This window comes from Protomyctophum bolini (genome assembly GCF_963924005.1).
Source record: "Protomyctophum bolini genome assembly, chromosome: 14".
NCBI lineage: Eukaryota > Metazoa > Chordata > Actinopteri > Myctophiformes > Myctophidae > Protomyctophum > Protomyctophum bolini.
In genome coordinates, this window is record NC_137875.1 from 25,614,299 (window position 1) to 25,635,484 (window position 21,186).

A 21,186-nucleotide genomic window follows, 5' to 3' on the forward strand; every position below is an offset into this window, starting at 1 on the left:
GGCGAGCTTTCAGGAAGTGAGACAGTTTTGTTTTTGTTTTGCTTTCGGCAGTGCTAGAGCAGTATGTCAGAAGAGTGCAGTCACATGATCAATCATCACATTATAGTATAGGTTTTAAAACACCGTCCTCACTTCAAAGGTAATTAACAACTGCAAGTGGCTTCATCAATTATCACCATCTGCGGTTATATCGTAATTTTACTTCATTGGTCGGGGCTAGCCTAGCCCCGCAAGCAGAACCCGAATGTAGTAAAGTTTCTGACACTTTGATAAGCGACAATCAAATTTCATAAAAGCTTTATGTAGGGTTCCGAGAGGGGCTAGGGCTAGCCCTGAAATGAACCATGGCTAGGTCGGGGCGAAACTTCTGTTCTAGGCTATCTCTGCTCCTTCTTGTCAGATGTTCAGCTAGCATTGCTTGCTAACAGGCTATGCAAAGTATAAATTATACATTCAAAACGTTATATCATAAGACAATCGCTTAATATTGGATTACCAGTGGGCTATTTTTAATCTAAAACTGTGTTTTTCAACCTTTGTCATATGGTCCATTTATGTATTCTGCATTTGAGCCACGAACCACCATTTGATGAGATGTACTGTAGCCTCTAAGAGCCAAAAATAAAGAGTATGTTGTCCACATGAATTCCATGCTGTATTGATGTTCGTGTCATTATAGGAGGGATAACAGGCAAATGTTGATCAAAATAACAATTCTTCTCCATTCTCTAATTATGTAGACTTTGTGTAAATTAAGTCAGCCAGGTGTTTATTGTTAACAATAATTTAAGTCTTGAGTCTTGTAACATGAATTTAGCCGCAATTTGCAACTCTAGATTTTTTTACAATGGGATGAATCTAGCCCTGAAACATGACTGCCATGATGATTATCATGACAGTCATGACTTAAAACTAAACTGATGGAACCCCCTCAAGGACCACTGATGGTCCCCGGACCACTGGTTCAGAACCACTGATCTAAAAGATTATACGTTGGCCGCTGAAAGTGAATGCAGAAACTAACGAAACGTACTAGTGCTTCATGCTTCCATTTATTCAATATTTCATCGTTTTATTATTTACGTCAACACACCATAGTGCCATCAGTCTTGGTCACTCACTGGCTGATGTTGTGTCTCACTTCCACTTATTGTGAGTGGATTTACCCTATCAAATGAATACTTCCTCATTTCCTCATGTGACTTAATTGCGTTCACAACTGCAAGAAAGAGTTCTGAAGCTATATACATATTCCACATTTCATGAAATTAAAATCTTTACTGGGCTTGCATACTGAAAGGACTGTATAAATATTCATGAAATTAAAATCTTTACTGGGCTTGCATACTGAAAGGACTGTATAAATATTGGGAACATTTATACTGTTCCTTGTGTGTCCAGCTTGTGTCAATAAAAGTGATTCAGATTTTGTTACACATTTCTCTATCCAGTAGGCTCTCATGGCACCTCCAAGGAGAAGGGCTCTGCCTAAACCACTCCCAGAAGGCTTTCTTCTCACTGACACGGAGAAGAAGAGATGGATGCTGGGAAAGGTCATCGGTCAAGGAGGCTTTGGGTTGATCTATTTGGGTAAACCATAGTGATGTTGACATTGTTGCGTGTAACCACAATAGCATCCCCTATTCTGGGGCAAATGTGTGACGCGAAATAATAGCAGATCTAGCAGAACAATGGAGTGGACGTACTAGTATGACTAAGTATAGAGGGTTTAAGTGGTTAACTTCAAGAAACCTAATTCGGATCTAAATGATGTTTTTCTATAAAATGTATTTAAATGTATGTTTTACTCTCTCCTACTACTCACAGCCTCTCAGGATGTGGACACACCTGTTGCAGCTGACAGTGATTTTGTCATAAAAATCGTGAGTAGCCCAAACATCTCCACCATTGTTTCCTAACAGTTGGTGAAAGGATAGAAATGCTTCTTCGGCCCAGGCGGTGGCGTAACTGTCTGGGCACCCGACTGGTAATCCAGTCTCAGTGTGCCGCGGGTTCGACTGTGTCCGAGCCCGACACAGCCTTTACTGCATGTCTTCCCCCATCTCTCTCCCATTTCCTGTCAGCCTACTGTCTGTCCCTTCAAAAAAAAAACAATAAAAGGCCTAAGCCGCAAAAAATAAATAAAAATGAAATGCTTCTTCACCACACATTTACCTGTAATATGATGACCTTACTAGGCCAACGTTTTGACTCTGAAGTTAGTCTGAATTTAGTGTTATCTTAAACCCTTAAAATGTTGAATAATTTAGAATTAGGCTACTATAGAATTACTTACACTTTTCACATCTGTGCCAGTAGTTAATTTCAGATATTATTACAATCGTACCACTGTCATAGATCAGCTATGACTAATGTTCAACTGTGCTAATACAATTTATGCTGGGGTAAGACAAGGATGAAATGATCGACAGCATCTGCTTGTGTCGTGTGTGTCACTAAGTTTAAGCCTGTATATATATGTGTGTTTATGTGTTAGGTCTGGGCAATTAACTGGAAATATACCGAAACTGATATTTAGAACCAATTTTTAATCATTTTGTTTCTTATATCAACAAAGCAGCACAGAATTCCTTTTTTATTTTATTTATTTTATAATCAACTAAATAGATGAGTCTGATTAACCACATAAGCCCTGTATTATACTTTGTTGTACAATGGAGGCTTGCAAAAATCAGTTATCTTTCTTATCAGTTATTATTACAATCATACCACTGTCATATATCAGCTATGACTAATGTTCAACTGTGCTGATGCTTTGTGTGAAGGGGTAAGACAAGGATGAAATGATGGACAGCATCTGCTTGTGTCGTGTGTGTGCAGGAGTACCATGAGAACGGGCCCCTATTCTCCGAGCTCAAGTTCTACCAGAGGGCAGCCAAGCCAGAGAGCAGTGAGTAGCAGCCCAGTGGAGCACGAGTGTATTTGACTGATGAAGTGTCCATGCTGACGCAGGGGCCCTCGCTGCCCGGCCGCAAAGCAATTAATAAGCCAAAGCAAACATGTACCTCCATGGCAGTCATCCTCCCCCTTCTCTCTCTGTGTGCTCGCCTGAGCTCTCCAACGCCTGGCATTTGCAAGGGAGCTGTGTTTATGTGCGGGGGGGGGGGGGGGGGGCACTCGCACATAATGATGCCCGAAGCCCCCCGCTGGGGCCCCTGACCACCTGCCAGTCTGGTGGAGTGCCAGTCAGGCTGGTCGCCATGAAGGCCCGCGCCAGGACTACTGCTCTGTGAGGGGCCTCTGTGGATGTGTGTGGGTGCGTGCATGTGTGGCACTGGCACATTGTTTGAAAAGGTGTGTGTGTGTGTGTGTGTGTGTGTGTGTGTGTGTGTGTGTGTGTGTGTGTGTGTGTGTGTGTGTGTGTGTGTGTGTGTGTGTGTGTGTGCAACATCTGAGCCAGTCTTCACCTTGAAAAGGGGGCATTTTTTGAAACTTATAAAGGTGACATATAGATTTAAGTATAGATGTTTGGGGGTTAGTCTTTAGGGAATTAATGAAGTCATCTTCACATTAGTACATTCAGTCATTGATTAGTAAAAGTATGCTCTTAAGACAAATCTCTCCACTATAAGAACCAACACCCACCCGGCAGTCTCTTCAGTGGTGGGAGTCTCAATGCTGACTATGTTGGACTTCAGTTCACCTCCCTGGAGGGTGAGCCCTACTGATTTGTGTGACCACATCATGACCTTTCCTTTAACGCCACCATTAGGCCAAATCTTTTCACTTGCACCCAAAATATCGCACAATCTAATGGGAAGATTGCCATGAAAGTCACTGAGTGCATTCCTGCTCAGAATAGAATGTCGGCTTTGTTTGCACAGACGATTTAATAGGCAGATTGCAGGATAAACCCTACTGATTTTGGTGATCCAATGGCCTTTCTTCAGCATTCTTTGGTTGAACAGCACCTGTTACCACCAGCTGGGCTTAATTTATACTCTTGCTGTAAAAAAAATAAAACAACATTATTTCTTAAAAACTTTTAACAGTTCATATAGGATGTATCTAGGCATAGACAATGTTTTCTGTGTGCAGGTTATTCTAATCTATCTGGAACTCAAATAATTATCTGTCCTGTTACAGTGCAGAGATGGACGGGAGACAGGAAACTGGACTTTCTAGGGATTCCAACCTACTGGGGATCGGGACTGGCCGAGCACAATGGAACCAGGTACTGACCTCCACCCTAGGCCTGCCAGGTTGGAACCAGGTACTGACCTCCACCCTAGGCCTGCCAGGTTGGAACCAGGTACTGACCTCCACCCTAGGCCTGCCAGGTTGGAACCAGGTACTGACCTCCACCCTAGGCCTGCCAGGTTGGAACCAGGTACTGACCTCCACCCTAGGCCTGCCAGGTTGGAACCAGGTACTGACCTCCACCCTAGGCCTGCCAGGTTGGAACCAGGTACTGACCTCCACCCTAGGCCTGCCAGGTTGGAACCAGGTACTGACCTCCACCCTAGGCCTGCCAGGTTGGAACCAGGTACTGACCTCCACCCTAGGCCTGCCAGGTTGGAACCAGGTACTGACCTCCACCCTAGGCCTGCCAGGTTGGAACCAGGTACTGACCTCCACCCTAGGCCTGCCAGGGCACCTTACCGTCCTTATTCTGGGGCGAACAGTTTGCAAAAATAGCAGATCTACAAGCTCACAATATGTCACAACACAGTAATACGATCTTTTATATCGGTTATTTTCGGCAAAGAAATTTGGTGTCGATAAAAAAAAGGAGTGGATCATGTATATGTGTGTGACATCATCATCATACCCTGAGTTATGCGGAAACGCCTACTGAGGGGCAAAAAACTGTATTACACAATGGTAAACTCACTTTGCCAGTCGATGTGCCACTCATTCTATGCATGCGCATACCCTCTTTTGGGCCCTAGCGGACCCCAGTCAGGGTTTAAGAGTTTGACCTCTAGATTCACCAGAATGTGTGCTTTATATCATAAGGAAAATGTTTCTTTTGCTCCTGATCGTTGTTCAGGTACCGCTTCATGGCGATGGACCGCCTGGGCAGCGACCTGCAGAAGGCCTGCCAACACAACGGAGGACGGCTGAAGAAGGCAACGGTGCTCCAGATCGGCCGGAGACTGGTGAGATTACCCGCCGTGGAGAGCTGCCGACTCAGGTCCTTTCATATGCATTGATTGGCGATGGATTGGAGGCCAAGGCTGAGTACATATCCACTGCTCAAAGCATCTATACTCCACAAATTGAGAGTATAGTTTTACTTGTGAACCAGCAGGGTCAAGGGGAACTTTAGATATTGACCCACATGAGCTTGAACTTAAGTTGGTATAAAATGGAGGATAGTGGAACAACGCTTGTACAGTAGTGTTGTAAATTGGACTGCGTCAGTTTCATCGCACTTGATGTTCCCACTCAAATGACAATATAATGTTGTATACTGTATGTGACTTTGGGGGGGTGTACATGTGTATGTTCACACGTTCCTTTCCTTCTCCAGGTGGACGTGCTGGAGTACATCCATGACCATGAGTATGTCCACGCTGACATCAAAGCTGCCAATCTGATGCTGGGTCACAGAGACCCTGACCAGGTCAGCTTAAAGCTCTACAGTTTACTATGCAAGTACATTATAGTGTACTGTTCACCGTGTGTACTACAGGTAGGGCAATTTGTACAGTTCAGTTCATTTATTTGGTCATTAAAAAACAGATTACACAGTACAGTGTACTACAGATAGGGCAATTTGTACAGCACATTTCATAGTACACAATGGTAATTCACAGTGCTTTACATAACGCAGAAAAACACATTAAAGACATAAAAGGACAATAAGATTAGCATACAAGAAAATAAACATATCAAAAAGCAGTTGGGAATTTACAGGATTAATTCAGACATTGCGTGGCTAACTACTTGATACAGTACAATCCTCAGTGTTCATGTATCAATTTGTAACTCGGGAGTACACACTCAAATTAACAGATAGGATAGGTTTATTTGTCATTTTTACAACTGTGAACAGCAGAAAAAAACGAAATGTCGATGTGCTGAGTGCACTGTGCACTATGTACAGTATATACAGTGTCTCACCTTGTGTGGTGTGGTGTATGCGTGCATGTGTTGTATTGTGTGCTGCAGGTGTACCTAGCAGACTACGGCCTGTCCTACAGATACTGTCCTGACGGAGTACACAAAGAGTACAAGGAGAACCCAAAGAAGGGCCACGATGGAACAATTGAATACACCAGCCTGGACGCACACAATGGCGTTGGTACGGACATTATCAGAAATCACAGCACAGCACTGAGCTTGTAGCAGCTGCATAAGGCACTTATAAATGATTGTCTCAAATGAAAAATAACTAAACAGTCACTGAATGACTCAACAAGAACATAATATTATGATAAGATTAATTTATTACTCTTTGCCTTATTTACTTAAAAAGGCCCCTTCCAATTTTTACTAACTAGTTTTTAGGTGTAAGATTAGTCTCCTTTATGTATTGTACACCTATGAAAGCTAATAAAATCCGAGAAGGGTAACCAACCCGGGAAATTGTTCGGGAAAGTAATATAGTACTGTAATGCACACATGAATGTAGAACAGAGACTTGAGACTAATACAAAACAATAGTCCTGATGAAGAAACCGTTATCTTCATGAACAAGTAAAACCCCAGTATAGCTTATAGATTTATTTATTTTTCAAACTACTTTTATTATCTGTGAACTTTCCCTCGATGTAATGTGCACATTGTATTGCATTTGAATGAATTACAGAAATATTTATTGAATGGAAATTAGATTATTATCAAAATGATGTTCTCCTTCATGTGTTTTTACAGTGTATATATATGGTATCACACTAGGACCTCAATGTTGCATTGACTGCAAAGTCACTCAATGCACTCTGTAACAGTTGCTCTTTGTCCACAAACCCTGTCGGTACGTCTTGTGGCCCACTTCTGTTCCCTGACCTACTGGTTGAGAACCACTGGTCGCAGGTCTTCGGAGACTTGCAGGAACCACACTCAAGAGTTTTTGGTAATTAGACTGATTCTAGGTTAATGTCACCATGAAACACTCCCTTCTTAGCTCAGTGACCCCTCATTTTGTCAATACATGCAAAATAGTCTCTCTCGCCACCCCCCTTCCTCCCTGAGCTGATATCGGGAACACATTAACTGGCAAATTGCATACATGCTCCCTCTCTTCATCGGCCATCGATTGTTAGTCCCCCTTGAGCCCCCACTGAATACCTCTGGCTCCGGCTCCGTTTAACAATTCCCTAATTAGCCGGAGTCATAACCTGCACTGTGTATTCATTCCCTCCATTAATTAAGGCCTTTGATATTCGGTTAGAGCCAGTCCAGGGCCCCCTGCTGATAACCTCTGAGCTCTGTGTGTGTGTGTGTGTGTGTGTGTGTGTGTGTGTGTGTGTGTGTGTGTGTGTGTGTGTGTGTGTGTGTGTGTGTGTGTACACAGTTACACACCACTCAACTTAACTTCTGGACTGGCCAGCAAGCATTGCTCAAACTGCCAAATTGCTTTGAGATTTGTTTCCTTCAATGATTTGATTTCTAAAAGCAAGGATAAAAAAGCATACTGCCAGTGATTATCAAAAACCAAATTGCAGATTCATTGTATTTTTAGAAAATTTGTCTTAAATAAAAAATAAAAAACAAAAGAAGGTGGGTAAGGGTTAAACGTGTGAGTGGAAAATAAATCTAAAGAACAGCTGGGTCCAAATAGAATCGGTCCCAGTGTGGTCGCTGGACTTCTGCGTTGTTGCTGGAATGGCTATGCTGAGACCCCCAATGGGTAACGGCTGAAGAGTCTGAATAACAAGACATAATTGCCAACAACATCACTGCCTCACTGAGTTTAAGTGTGTGTTTATGTGTTAGGTCTGGGCAATTAACCGAAAAAATACCAAAACTGATATTTATTTTTAAATAATCAACTAAATAGATGAGTCTGATTAACCACATAAGCCCTGTATTATACTTTGTTGTACAATGGAGGCTTGCAAAAATAGTTAAACGTGTTGTGATGTAGAACTGCAATTTCATCGAGCATTACATTGGAAATAATTTAGCTAATTATGCTATTGATTTAAAGTCATCGTGTGTGTGTGTGTGTGTGTGTGTGTGTGTGTGTGCGCGTGCGCGCGCACGTTGAGGTTATGTGTGCGCATGTGCGTGCGCACACTCTGAGGTTCAGTCTTAGTGTGTGTTTGACAGTGTGTATATGTGCATACTTGTGTGCGCTTTGAAGTTCACTGTGTGTACATGCTACATGTTTTTCGGGGGGTGCAAGTACGTATGTGTGTATTGTCGTGGGCGTTCACTTATTGTATACAGTGCAGAGCATGCGTGTGTGTGTGTGTGAGTGTGTATGCATGTGCCCAAATTCCTTTTTCAAAGCTATTTGAAGTGTAGGTGTGGATATGCTCGCACACACACACACACACACAGCCCTCCGCCGCTTCTCGCAGGAGGGCAAATTGCATTAAATACAGGAGAGCAAACAGACAAAATGCCATTGTACGGAGCGATAACGTGCCCAGAGCACGTACCGAGAGGCCAGCTCTGCTTAATGTAGTTGTTGATCTTTTTAATTGTTAATCTATTATGTCGCTGTGGGAGTTGTGCCACTCTTCAAGCGCCAGTGTCGCTTATATTTTTTTCATCCGTGTTCTCCTTCAGCCGGCCCTCTCAGTAGCAATGAAGTGCTCTGTAATTATTTACAACAATAGGGACGCCACAATGTAATGCTGACTTAATGCATACTTAACACCCACAAGAGCAAACTGTTGAGAGCCCAAAGCAGAACCGAGGCCCCCCGTTCAGTCAAAGTTGTTGAGGCGGAAAAGTGCAGCAGCCAACAACAATAGTTGGAATATGAAGGTCTGATCCATAGAGGACAGGTTACACTCTTTTGTTTATGCCTGGAGCAGTTTAATTCATACCCCTTTTTTTTGTTTTTCGAACAATTTGTGCGAAGGAGCCAAATATATTAAATTGATTAAACCGAACAGTCCATGCCAGTAACTCCTGTCTCCTGCACAAACGAGAGACATTAGACCAGAATCCTGAAGACTGAGGCAAGTTAGAGGCAACCCAGCAAGCACGGTCAGGACCTCGACGAATTAGTAACGTTTTGATTGTGGCCAGATCAAGTGAAACCAAGACTGGTCAGATCTGGCCCAGAATATCACCTGATTTCAACCAACTTAAATTTTATCCACTAAGACGGACGTCCCTGGATGAATCAGAGAGAGTCCGATCGAGGCCAGATCAACTTAAGTCATATCATAACTAGTCTGATCTGGCCCAAAATAAGATATATTATTTAATTTGGTGAAGACGTCCTGGAAATGACGTAAAGATCATCCCCATATGGGCTGTGATCTGGCCTAGTCCTGAACGTCACCAGAGTCACCAGAGGACGTCTTCATAACGTTATCATGACGTCATTTGGCTTGCTGGGAAGAAAAGGGCCATCTGCCAGTCCAGTTGCATGTAGTTTCTTTCTCCTTGACAGTCTTCTGTGGTAATCACATTTCTTCACTGACACATATAACAACCACATTCACAAGTATTTGTCTTTAGTAGTTTTTTCAGGCTAAAAAAGACTTGTGAGTGCGGTGGTTTTTGATGTCAATGGATTGGAAATGGATTGGAATCTGCACACGACTAAATTCAAAGACAACAGTTCCTTGGTAGTTGAGCCTGCCGAACTTTGAATAATCAGATTTCTTCAACCAGATTACTCGGTAATCAGATTACTTGAAGTCTGCTAGTCTAATTCCTCTGCAGCAGTAACTTTTTTTTGTGTGTCAATCATTTCAGTACTGTTAAATTATATTTCTTTCATTTCTTATTCGGATTATGTACATAATCTCTCTAATCTCTTCATCTAATCAGAACTCATGTGGCCTCATTGCATGACTGTGCTTCATACAAAAGTCCCCTCTTTGCAGAAACGAAACCCACAGTTTCTGATCAGAGAGCTTGTTTTTAGGGAGGACAGCTATTTTACAATTATTTATTTTAATGCAACACGAGAGTAATTAAATGAGATTACTACTTGTAATCTGATTCCATATTGGCTCTGTTCCACTGGTCTGTTGGCTGTGCAGGATCAATGTGGTCCCTGGCTCAGGGAAGAGATTTGTCCGTGCTGATGGAGACCAGTCGATAGGTAATTTCTCCAGAGACGTGTGGCGGGCCGTTACACTATTGAGCTGCTAAAACTCCCCGGGCTCGACCCCTTCACATGTACTCAGCCCACAAGTATCGATGCGGTACACGCACACACACACACACACACATTGTTGTCGCTGACGGGCGGAAATGTTGTATCTACATATTTCTACTTTTTATGTTTTTCGTAAATTAAGTGTGAAAATAGTCCGATCTGTAGTCTCTCTATAGGTTGATAAATATTGCACTAATGGAAAGAGATTGTGACTAAATAACTACATTTTGAACTCAGGTTCTGTTTCCTTTTCCCGGATTTCTGCCCGACAGCGACGATTCTACAAATACTTTCTAAATCATAGTTCACAAACGTTTTCTTATAAATGATTGTCTTTCTCTCCATTGTCTATCCATCTGTTCCACAGCTCCGTCCAGGCGTGGAGACCTCCAGATCCTAGGCTTCTGTCTTCTTCACTGGCTGTGTGGAACCCTTCCCTGGGACGCCCTTCTCAAGAACCCCACGCAGGTCCAGGAGGCCAAGGCCAGGTATAGCAGCTCACACATCCTGGTGCATTCGGGTGAAAACCCAAATTTTTAAGGTAGCATTAGAAGCTAAGAAAGCCCATGTTTGTTCTGGTGTTTTAGGTATCCTCTTTGCGGACAGGGTGACATAAGATATACATAAACGCAGATAGACAACTCAAAACACACAAGACAATCATCTTGTTTGTTCTATCGATCTATTCGCAGGCTGATGGATAACCTGCCAGGCTCAGTCCAGAATCTGTCTCAGAGTGGAACCAGTACAGGTACATCGGGATAACCTACAGAAAATAAGACTGAACTAACTTTTTTTAATGATGATTGATTTATCCTGGGGATTAAACCACTTTTCCAAGGCCACCTTGTGGTGGTCTTGAGTGTCTACATACAGCTAACTGCTGTGTGTTAGTAACTATGATAATGTTTTTCTCAGCCCCACTTGTTGCATAATTCATGCTAGTTATTGTCCAGTTTGTCTGACATGTACTTGAATGAGACTTAGACCACAGTATGCTGTGGAAATAATGTTACGAATGTAAGGATTAGACTTGCAAGACTAGAACGGAGACTAGAAATGCATATGAATGATATAACGGTAAGACAGCAAAGAGCATGGTTTCATGAGAGCTCCATCTCATGTTGACTCTTAACAGATACCCTGTCAATATATGTTAAAAAAGGTTGCCAAATGGTGTAAAACTTTAAAGCACCAGCGTACCCTCTTGTGGAGTAGCGAATCTTCTCCAATGTCAAATGATGTAGAACATCATTAAGGCTATCATATTCTTGTTTTGCCGGCTAAGACGTAGATCTTGGGAAATAACTCTAAACACTGCAATAGTGGCAGAGGGTTCTATGGGCACTTCTAATACATCTGAAAATGTTTTAAATATTGATTGCCAAAATGTATTTAGCTTTGGACAAAACCAAAAATGTGCAAGGGTAAAACAAAGAGTATAGAGCCTGGAGGTCTACAAAGTATAGGGTTAAATAAAAGTTAAACCTTAGATTTTACCTTGTGGCTGGAACGTGGAACGCCCAATTCATACCACCAAAACAGTTCTGTGTAGCAGTTCTAAACGACCGTGTTGTCTGCATATCTTTCAGATATTATCTCTCCTCTTTATAAAGAGAGGTCACATGTGTGTGAGTGTTGGCTGTGTGATGTATGGCTGAAACGCAACTCTTGACTCGCACTGCTCCTCTGCTGACAAGGGCCCGGCTGCCTGCTATAGATAAGACCTGGGGGATGCATCAACTGTGTGGAGATGCCTGTGAGGCTGTGACTTTGCGTTTGTGTTTGTAAAAAAGTCTACAGCAGTGTCATATGTTGTCTAGGCGGTGTGTATGTAAGGCTGTGTGTAGAGACCAATTGTAATGAAGTCTGCAGCAGTGTCATATTTCATATAGGCAATTAGGCAGTGTGTAGCAATTGAACTGTATGTTTTGAGTGTGCATGCTTCAAGTTCAAATAGAAGTTTTTTCCGGCTGGCCTGTCTGAATAAACTTCGGACAGACGATTGCCCAGCCCACTCATACTGCCAGCGAACTCTTCTGTGTTCTGAATGCATCCTAGTGTCCACTCGGCAATCTGACCCATGAATTTGCCCAGCAACAACCGCAGTCGGCAGCTCGCTGGTTCTAATACCCGGATATACCTGGATATCCTTCCACCGCGGTGTGGGATAACTGGGATTACGGTGTTTTCTTACGACAGGTTGTATTTATGCATGGTCACTAGGGAGGGATTTCAGATTGTTTGTACCTCCTGGAGGTTGGGCTCGTGAGACTAGTAACTCTCCTCAGCCAAGGTCTCTTCCAAACTACCGCAGCTTGCAATGCTGGCAGAATGAAGCCTGGGCCTGAATGTGGAAACAAAAATAAATATATCGCGCCCACCCACTCAGTCAGTCGGAACATCTAGGGGTGCAGGAGCATCCAAAGAAAGTTCTGAATGACGTCTGTAGTAGTGACGTTGCAAGTTAGGATGTTCGGACAGAGTAGTAAGATATTAAGACAGACACGTCCATCTGGGCAGTGTTTGACTGTTGTATCAAGCTTTTGTCATACAGTTCCACAAAGTGCGTGCGTGCGTGCGTGCGTGCGTGCGCATGTACGTACAACTATGTGCCCAAACGCAGCATTTCTGTTGATGTGTGTGACAGGCCTAATATCCCCTTATCCCCTGCGGTGAGATATAATAGGGCTTAATGCACAATCTGGACTGCGAGACCTTCAGGTACACCTGAGCCTGTGTGCTATCTGGACAACAGCATGGCTTTCAGCTCTGGTCCCGAGGACCCAAGCTACTGCTAATTTTCTATTTTACCAGGTAGTTAATTACAATTCCCCAGGTGACCCAGGCCTAAATTAGACCATGAATATAATATACCACTAGAATGAAGACCAAGACAAGCAAAAAGAGACTACCTTTTTATTATAGAATGTAATCAGCACAGAGCATGATGGTGCAGCAATTCGATGGTGAAAAAAAATGGTTGGATTCCCATTTCTTCCTCACCCTCTTCCTCCTCTCCATCTTCAGATGAGTTGGCCAAGTTCCTCCTGCATGTCAAATCACTGGGGTACCAGGAACGCCCTGACTACCACAGGCTTAGGGACCTGTTGGCCAGCGGTTCCCAGGGAAGGATCGACTTGTCCAGGCCAAGCAAAGGGCAGACGCAGGGGTCCACCTCTGATGAACCTCCAGCCAGGGCCAAGGTGAGAACGCAAGAGAGATGGACAGCTTCATGTGATCTACAGCCAGTAAGTTTAGTCAGCCGTATTGGGACAGAGAGAAGAATTTTGTGTTACATGGTGCACACTCCCTCAAAGTTGGATCGTTTCAACTTGAACCAGTGTGCCTTCACATGAACCCTCAACAGATTCAGTCACACTTGACCAGTGAGAAGAATCCAATTTTCTATTTGTGAGTGTGACTGGTGGAGGGAGAGTTAACCTGCCGCTGACCCAATGCTGAGTATGTCAGCCAAGCAGACAGAGGGAGAGAGAGAGAGAAGGTTCTAAAATGGTCTATTTAGTGATGGAGAGTAGAGTCGTGACCTCTCCAGAATTCACCGGAAACACTCCTCCCCCTCCAGTGGCCAACTTCACCCTTCAAGCCTTGTGGGCGCCCTTCAAACGGCCCATTTTGAGGAAGTCGATGACACACACTTTACACAGGGCAGAAGATCAGCACGCATCTTCAATTACTCTCCCTTTCTCCTCTCTTGTGTCATTTCATTTCCATGCTGGAGTGCTGGCCAGTTTGACCCCCAGTTAAACAGAAGTGGCCGTGTAGTGGCCATTTACTAAGGAGAGAAAATGTCAGAGGTAAAGGTCATGTAATGGTCGCTTTCCTCATTTGTCACCATTGTCATAATGTAATATTATTCATTGTATGACTCAGTGACTATTCAGGCAAATTGGTATTAAAGGAAAATGGGCCAAAATTGGATAACAATATTATAACTAATAATTATTAGTGTGAATGTGGAAGAATTTTGCCAGAGTGCCGTACAGTTGAAGGACTTGGGATTAGTAAAAGGATTTTGTCAAGAAACATGTCCTCTCCATGCAGTATTTATGGCTGGACTTTTCAAATCAATTCAAGCCCTTTAAAGTTATTTAAAACACACTGATAATGTAACTATTTTTAAGTAAGTCATACTATACTGTACTGAAAACAAAATGTAATCAAATCGCTTCCTTGAGCTAAATATTAATTATAATCCCTTTTAAAGTGAAGTATGAAGGGTGACATCATCCTCAAACCCGGATGTTATGCAAGAACGCCTACTGAGTGACAAAAAAAAAACTTTCTGGCCTTGACAGCCCATACATCCAAACAGAAAAGTTCTATCTGATTGCATTAAACAACGTTAAAGAATGTTAAACTCACTTTGCCACTCGATTTGCCATTCACTTCATGCATGTGCATACCCTCTATTGTAAGAGCTATAAACTCCAGTCTGGGTGGCAGAAATGAAGCCATTGGCGATTAGGCTTTTGTAGAAATGGAAACACGGCTTATTCAACTTTTAAATGAATCAGAATGATGTGCTATGCTGACCCTCTCTCTGACCTTGCTTATGTACCAAACAATATACACCAGCATCTGCCTTCCAATACAGTATATTGATGTGGCTCCAAATGAAACATGATATAATACAAGAGAATAAAAGTTACAGTGCACGTGTATTTCAAGACCAAATAGACTTCTGAAGTCAGCACTCTTAAACCAGCATTATGGACAAAGGCCTCTCATTGTCTCTTAACAGAAGGCAGGACGAGGGTCCTCCAAACCTAAGGCTGTTGCTATGGAGATAGATGATGAAGATGATCCACCCAGCATCAGGCCTCAGTCAGAACAGGTACAGTAGTAGGTTGTTGAAACCAGACTACATCTGAAGCCATGGCACAATTCATTGTCATATGTTTCAGTTGTAAAAACAATAGCTTCCATATAGTATGGTCTGCAGTAAATGTCAAGTATTTCGAATCATAGTCAATAGGCTAAATATGCCAGACCACTGTCATGGTCCTTTTTAAAGTATTTGTTGTAAATTCTATGAACTCCATCTGGAAAGTGGTTGGCAGAAATGAAGCCATTGGCGATTAGTCTTTTGTAGAAATGGAAACACCGCTTATTCAGGTTTTAATTAACCCATTTAGACCTGAGGACGATTCTACAAAAGCCTTCTAAATCCTGACAGTTTTCTGAAAAACCCATGTTTCTATGTCCGTGGTTCTCAAACATGTCATGTCAAGGACCCCCAAGATTATATGTAATTGGCTGCCGATCCCCATCTGAAAATGTTGTTCGAGGGACCTCCCCAGAAGCAAAGATTTGAGTTAAAGATGTTCGCTGTGAAAGAATATATATTCAAAGATTTGCACTACATTTTCAAAAATAGCATACATGAAACATAATACAGAATAAAAGTTAAACATTGTCTCTCTTCATAGAAGGCAGGACGAGGGTCCTCCAAACCCAAGGCTGTTGCCATGGAGATAGATGATGAAGATGAGCCACCCATCACCAGGCCTCAGTCAGAACAGGTACAGTAGTACTAGGTGTTACAGTATGTTTCAGTTGTATTTTAATTATTGAGTTTGTGTTTACAGATGAAGCTATACAGGTCATGTAACATAATACTTACCCTTGATCAAGTACATAATTAAAGAATAGTTTTACAAGTTTTACAAGCTAAGAAACAAATATTATTTGTTTCTTAGCTAAAATTTGTGAACATTGCAAAACACAGGATGTTGTGCAAATCATAACTTTTAAGTGTCAGAAACTGTGTTTTTCCCCACACAGAAAGCTGGTAAAGCCACAGCCCCTGTCAGAAGATCGCCCAGGACAAAGCCAGCACCTGTACGGGTTGATGAAGATTCTTTCGATAGTGAAGATGAAGAAGAGGAGGCAAGACCCAAGCCTATTGATGCACGTTATATCCGGGGGCCTCCGGTCAGCCCCCGACGCCATGTTGATGATGATGATGATGGTGGTGATGATGATGATGGTGATGATGATGAAGAGGAAGAGGAAAGATCCAAGCCTATTGATCCACGGTACATCCGGGGGCCTCCGATCGGCCCCAGACTACAAACTAAACAGGCGGTGAGACCAAAGCACTGAGCCATCCGAGCGCCATACCAAGGCTTCAAGACCTCACTTTTTTTTCTCGATACAATATTAGCATATTGCCACCAAGTAGCTGTCGGGTCACTCGCAGGTCAAGTATTTTATTACTGTGGTTGCCATAGGCCTGGAAAGCTGCAAACACTACTGTGTTATTGCCAAATGTTATAGCGTCATCAGTCCCTCAAAAAAGTGCTCCTGACATTATAAACTATAAAATTGATGTGACTAAAATGTCCAAATTGTAAATAAAATACTTGCCAGATGACTTATTGACTTCATTGTCCTTGACCTCTGATAACCCAAATATACCATTATGTCCGATATGGAGTGAGAGACTTAATGCTTGTGATTTGATGATAGACAGTACATTGAGGACAAGGTGACATACAGTACATACATATCAACAGACAGACTCTTTACAGTAGTAAATCACTTTATTGCTTAATAAGAACGGTCATAAGAATCGAGAGTATCTGACATGATGTCTGGCATGAAACAAACAAGTGCAGAGTCCAGGTCAATGGCAGTTCAAAACAAACATGTCAATCATCCTCCTCAACAGAACCCTCGATTGCATCGGCCGCTCAGAAAAACGACAGACGCTGACGTCATTGTGACCTCGGTGAGACGGGAAGTCAAACGCCGTCCCCGCCCACACGCAATGGCAAACGACGGCCTGAGGAGTCAAAGACCGGGTGAGATGATAATCAAGCACACGATCAGCTACCGCCATGCACAGCTACTCCAAGGGCTGTATGACTATGACCCTAACGGACAGAGGAGAGGCGTTGAGGACCATTATGGTAAACCATTCGGTGGTCCACGGGAAGGCCAGTGGGATGCATATGGCTCTGGTGAATATGAAGGGAGCCCTGTCAAAGGTTCAGTCGTGGCTAGTACCGCACCCGAGCAGTGCCGGAGAGATGGCCGGGGTGTCCTGATGTACTGCACTGTCTTCATGGGCCTGGCCTGGCTCTTCCTGGTTGCAGTAGGAGCCACAAGATAGCACATGTGATTGCTGCTCTGTTGGTTATTGCCCCAATGTCAAATAGCTCCAACCAATAAGACGACTTCTTTCTGTTGTTTCTGCCACCAAATGATTATCATGCTCTGTGTTGTTCAGACCGACTCCCATCATGTACTCATTGTACTGTATGAAGTTCAAATGGGAAAAGATCCGGTAATGCCTCCACTTGTCAGGATGTCTGTGCTGCCATCTTCACAGTAATAGGCTGAAATACAAGTCAAATAAACACATGGTTTTAATTTTGTTTATTATATTTTCACTTGACTGTTGACTTTTTATTAATATTTGTAGTAGAGCTTACTAATCTTATACATACCATACAATCACTTATACAATAGCACCGTTCTTTTTTGGGGGGGATACATGTTAGTTACTCTGATCTTACACTGGTAAATCACTGTGGGTTAGAGCGTCTGATAAATTGTAATTTGTTGCACACCCTCTAATCAGTGGTGTACTGTAATTATGGCCAGAGAAAAACCTGACAGTATCAGTATGTGCTTTGTGTCAAAACGAACAAAAAAGACCTCAGGGCAAATGATGTAACTGGCATTGTAGGTGTCAATGTCTCTAAAAAGGAGCTATTTAAGAAAGGAGGTAGCATGAGCATAGGATAGATTAGAGAAGGCTATTATAAAGCACTTGTGTGAAATGTTGTTACATGTGAAGTTTCTCACCTTGGCACAGTAAGGACACTCTCCAAAGACAATGTTGAAACTCTGCCTGCTGGAAGGCAGGGCCCGTAACCACTGATGACCAGAAAGATGAGAGAGAACACAATTGTCCATAGTTAATTACACAATCAATATAAGTATTGAAATACTTCGGTTTGGTTTCTTGTGCAATTCAGTGTGCTGTCTCTTTGTCTCCAACTCACAAAGAGAGAGATGAACATCTTCATGTTGGAGTGGTATTGAAATCGTCAGTTTTTACCAGCTTGTGAAGCAAGCTGGTTTAAATGTACAGTCACCAACTTACAGTAGGCACAGACACGCTACTCTTCACCCTCTGGCAAGCTAAATGAACACCTTCATGTTATCCAAGCCTGGAAAACATTTAAAAAAATATATATTTTTAGCTGCAAGCCTGCCTCCAGGTCCATTCCTGACATTTTAAGGGTTTTTTCACTGACAAATCCACAATCCCACTTGGTAACAATTGGTGCGATTGTAAAGCCTCCCAGGAGGAATAGTCAGTAGAAGAACACCTAAAATGTTTGGACGAGGGTGTGGAAGCAAACTGTTGTGATTGGACGAGGGCGTGGCAGCAAACTGTTGTGATTGGACGAGGGCGTGGCAGCAAACTGTTGTGATTGGACGAGGGCGTGGTAGCAAACCGTTGTGACTAATTGGTATGGTAGAATATGTTAATACAAATACACTAACTAAAACATGTGGTGGTGTATTTGGTCTCCCTGCTCTTCTATTTACAGTACATCCTGCAGACTGCCCACTACTGGTTGACAGGTGGTACTTCCTGAAACACCAAATTGAATGTATCCCCTGAGAAAGCAGGGCATTAGCTCAGTGATAAACCAGGTTTGAATATTTGATTGTACTTAAAAGTTACATAGTGTTTCTTTAATGAATACAGAAAAAATACTTTGTATATTTCACACTGGCTTTTTTTTATTATTAACTTGTATTAAATTGCTACAAAACATTGTCGTTGGCAACTTTCTGTAATAAATTAGTCTTAAAATAAAGATAAGAATATAACGGTTCTGTTAAATGTGGTTAATGAATGATGCAAAATTTAACTCTACTAATGGTTAGTGTAAGTGATATGTTTTGGTAAAAAAAGAAAAAAGGCTCATTAAATTTAAAGCTCATTATAGTGTTCAGTAACAGCTCATCTCTCCAGCTCTTAGCAAACAGAAAAGTATGTTTTCATCCAATTAGGAGAGTGAACCTCAAAAAGATAATTTATCAACTTGTGTTAAAATTTCAATTTTGTCTGCTCGTTTATTTAATCACTTTCAATTTCACTTTTCTATCCTGTATCCTGAATGTTATCTCCCCTGGTTGGATGAAATTGGTCCAAAAAAGTATTTTCCTAAACACAAATTAAAGACAAATGCATAAAAAGCATGAAATCCATGATGAAGGCCACCTCTGCAAGTTCCATACTGTCTGTACCGTGTGTGTGTGTATGTGTGTGTGTGTGTGTGTGTGTGTGTGTGTGTGCGCGTGACACACGTACCTCATAGAGACAGGCCTGATGGAAAGGCTGGCCACAGCGCGGGTCATTGCACACCTGATCGGGAATGGCAGACTCCAGCCGATAGGCGTAACAAATCCCACACTCAATGCTGAAGTTCTACACAACACAAACAAAAACAATTACACAAATTTGTCACGCAATTTCATATAATACACTTTAACAGTGAAGCACATACATATATAAACCCCAATGACCTTGGGATGCATCACTGAGGATACGTCCCAGGTGCATCCATGCAATGTTTTTTTTCTCGTTCTAGTTATTCTATTTATAGTTACTCATAGGAATAGACTATGTGACAACCAGGAACAATCTAGTGACCACCGGAGAGAAGGGTGACAGCCGGAATGTAGACGGCACCCGGGAGCAGTATGGGTTGGCGCCACAGCCTGTGTCTTCCATGAGGAGGAAGCCCAACAAACCCACGGTGAGGCCTTTAGGAGGCTGCAGCCCCACCGTTGACCCACGGTGAGGCCTTTAGGAGGCTGCAGCACCACCGTTGACCCACGGTGAGGCCTTTAGGAGGCTGCAGCCCCACCGTTGACCCACGGTGAGGCCTTTAGGAGGCTGCAGCACCACCGTTGTCCAGGTGGAGCTTGCAACGCCTTTGGTGCAACGCACAGGTCCTGGACCTGGTGAGACGTAGGAGGGGCCCGGACAGGAGGCAACCCACAGAGCCTATCCACACTTTTCCTGGGCTGTGTGTGCTCCAGTTCCTGTCGATTTGATCCAATGAAAGCCAATGAAACTGGTCAGATGACCAATGATATCCAATGAAATCAACAGGAACTGGAGCACACACAGCCCAGGAAAAGTGTGGATAGCCCTAGTCCTTCCACGTTCCAAATTGATCTACCTCCCAGTCCCGGCAGAGTAGTTCCGGAGCAACGGATTGTGTGGCCCTGGTCTTTCCCTAATAGGACTGATCGAGGGTAGCTACTGGGACGTAAGTCGGGACTTGATCACCCCAGCTGGGTCACCTGAGTGGGTATGATGTTCGAGAGACCCGAAACCCCGATGACCTTAGTTGGGATACGTTCAAGGTGCATCCATCCATGCTATGTTTGTTTTTACGTTATATATACAGCAGAACTATTGTGAGCTTGTAGATCAGATTCTTTTTTTAAATATGGCTTAAGTTACCCATTAAGACATGTGGTTGCTTTTACAAATGCCGTCTAAATCAGTAGTTCTCAAATGTGTTCATATTGCAAAATTATATTAAGAAAATAATTTCAAGATTTTTTCCAAACAAAAATAGCAGATGTACAAGCTCGCAGAACAAAGTGATGAGCTGTGAGCTTGTATACAGTAGGCCTATGTCCTGTTTTTGAATAGCCAACGCAAAAATCTAAAATGACCCATTAAAGCGTATTCCCGGTTTCAATGGGTTTAATGGGTTTAATTGGTTAAATTGCCACTCAGGACTGCAGGGTGTTAGTTTGCAGTGGTGAGGTGCAGAGTCTCAGGGAGTGGGTTTCTCAGCCCACTCAGAGGTACCAAACAGGCCTGTTGTTAAAACTCCAGTGTCGTTTGTGAC

The 21,186-nt window shown here is 42.8% G+C and overlaps 2 protein-coding genes across 10 annotated transcripts in view; one reads left to right on the forward strand and one right to left on the reverse strand.

Moving 5' to 3' along the window:
• Nucleotides 1-17,667, forward strand: LOC308328227 (serine/threonine-protein kinase VRK1-like). Of its 9 annotated transcripts, none has more exons than XR_013965275.1 (15): nucleotides 1-139; nucleotides 1,452-1,590; nucleotides 1,828-1,883; nucleotides 2,842-2,911; nucleotides 4,108-4,195; nucleotides 5,015-5,123; nucleotides 5,498-5,590; nucleotides 6,139-6,271; nucleotides 10,629-10,749; nucleotides 10,954-11,012; nucleotides 13,292-13,512; nucleotides 15,027-15,119; nucleotides 15,715-15,807; nucleotides 16,070-16,487; nucleotides 16,959-17,092. XR_013965275.1 is itself a non-coding variant. In XM_080781983.1 (15 exons), exons 2-15 carry the CDS (start codon nucleotides 1,461-1,463, stop codon nucleotides 17,400-17,402), a joined length of 2,013 nt encoding a protein of 670 aa, XP_080638109.1. In that variant the 5' UTR covers nucleotides 1-139; nucleotides 1,452-1,460; the 3' UTR covers nucleotides 17,403-17,667. The 9 variants fall into 9 exon arrangements, 8 of the variants coding, with proteins under 8 accessions (XP_080638109.1, XP_080638111.1, XP_080638112.1 ...); XM_080781983.1 differs by having other exon boundaries at nucleotides 16,070-16,372; nucleotides 16,959-17,667; XM_080781985.1 differs by having other exon boundaries at nucleotides 15,718-15,807; nucleotides 16,070-16,372; nucleotides 16,959-17,667.
• The window catches only part of fancl (FA complementation group L), a 24,275-nt gene continuing 20,572 nt past the window's right edge, over nucleotides 17,484-21,186 (reverse strand). The window contains exons 12-14 of the mRNA XM_080781993.1: nucleotides 19,626-19,742; nucleotides 18,101-18,172; nucleotides 17,484-17,628 (exon numbers count right to left, since the gene is read on the reverse strand). Coding sequence (XP_080638119.1) covers nucleotides 17,593-17,628; nucleotides 18,101-18,172; nucleotides 19,626-19,742 — 225 coding nt within the window. The 3' untranslated portion in view covers nucleotides 17,484-17,592. The remainder of the gene's footprint in view (nucleotides 17,629-18,100; nucleotides 18,173-19,625; nucleotides 19,743-21,186) is intronic.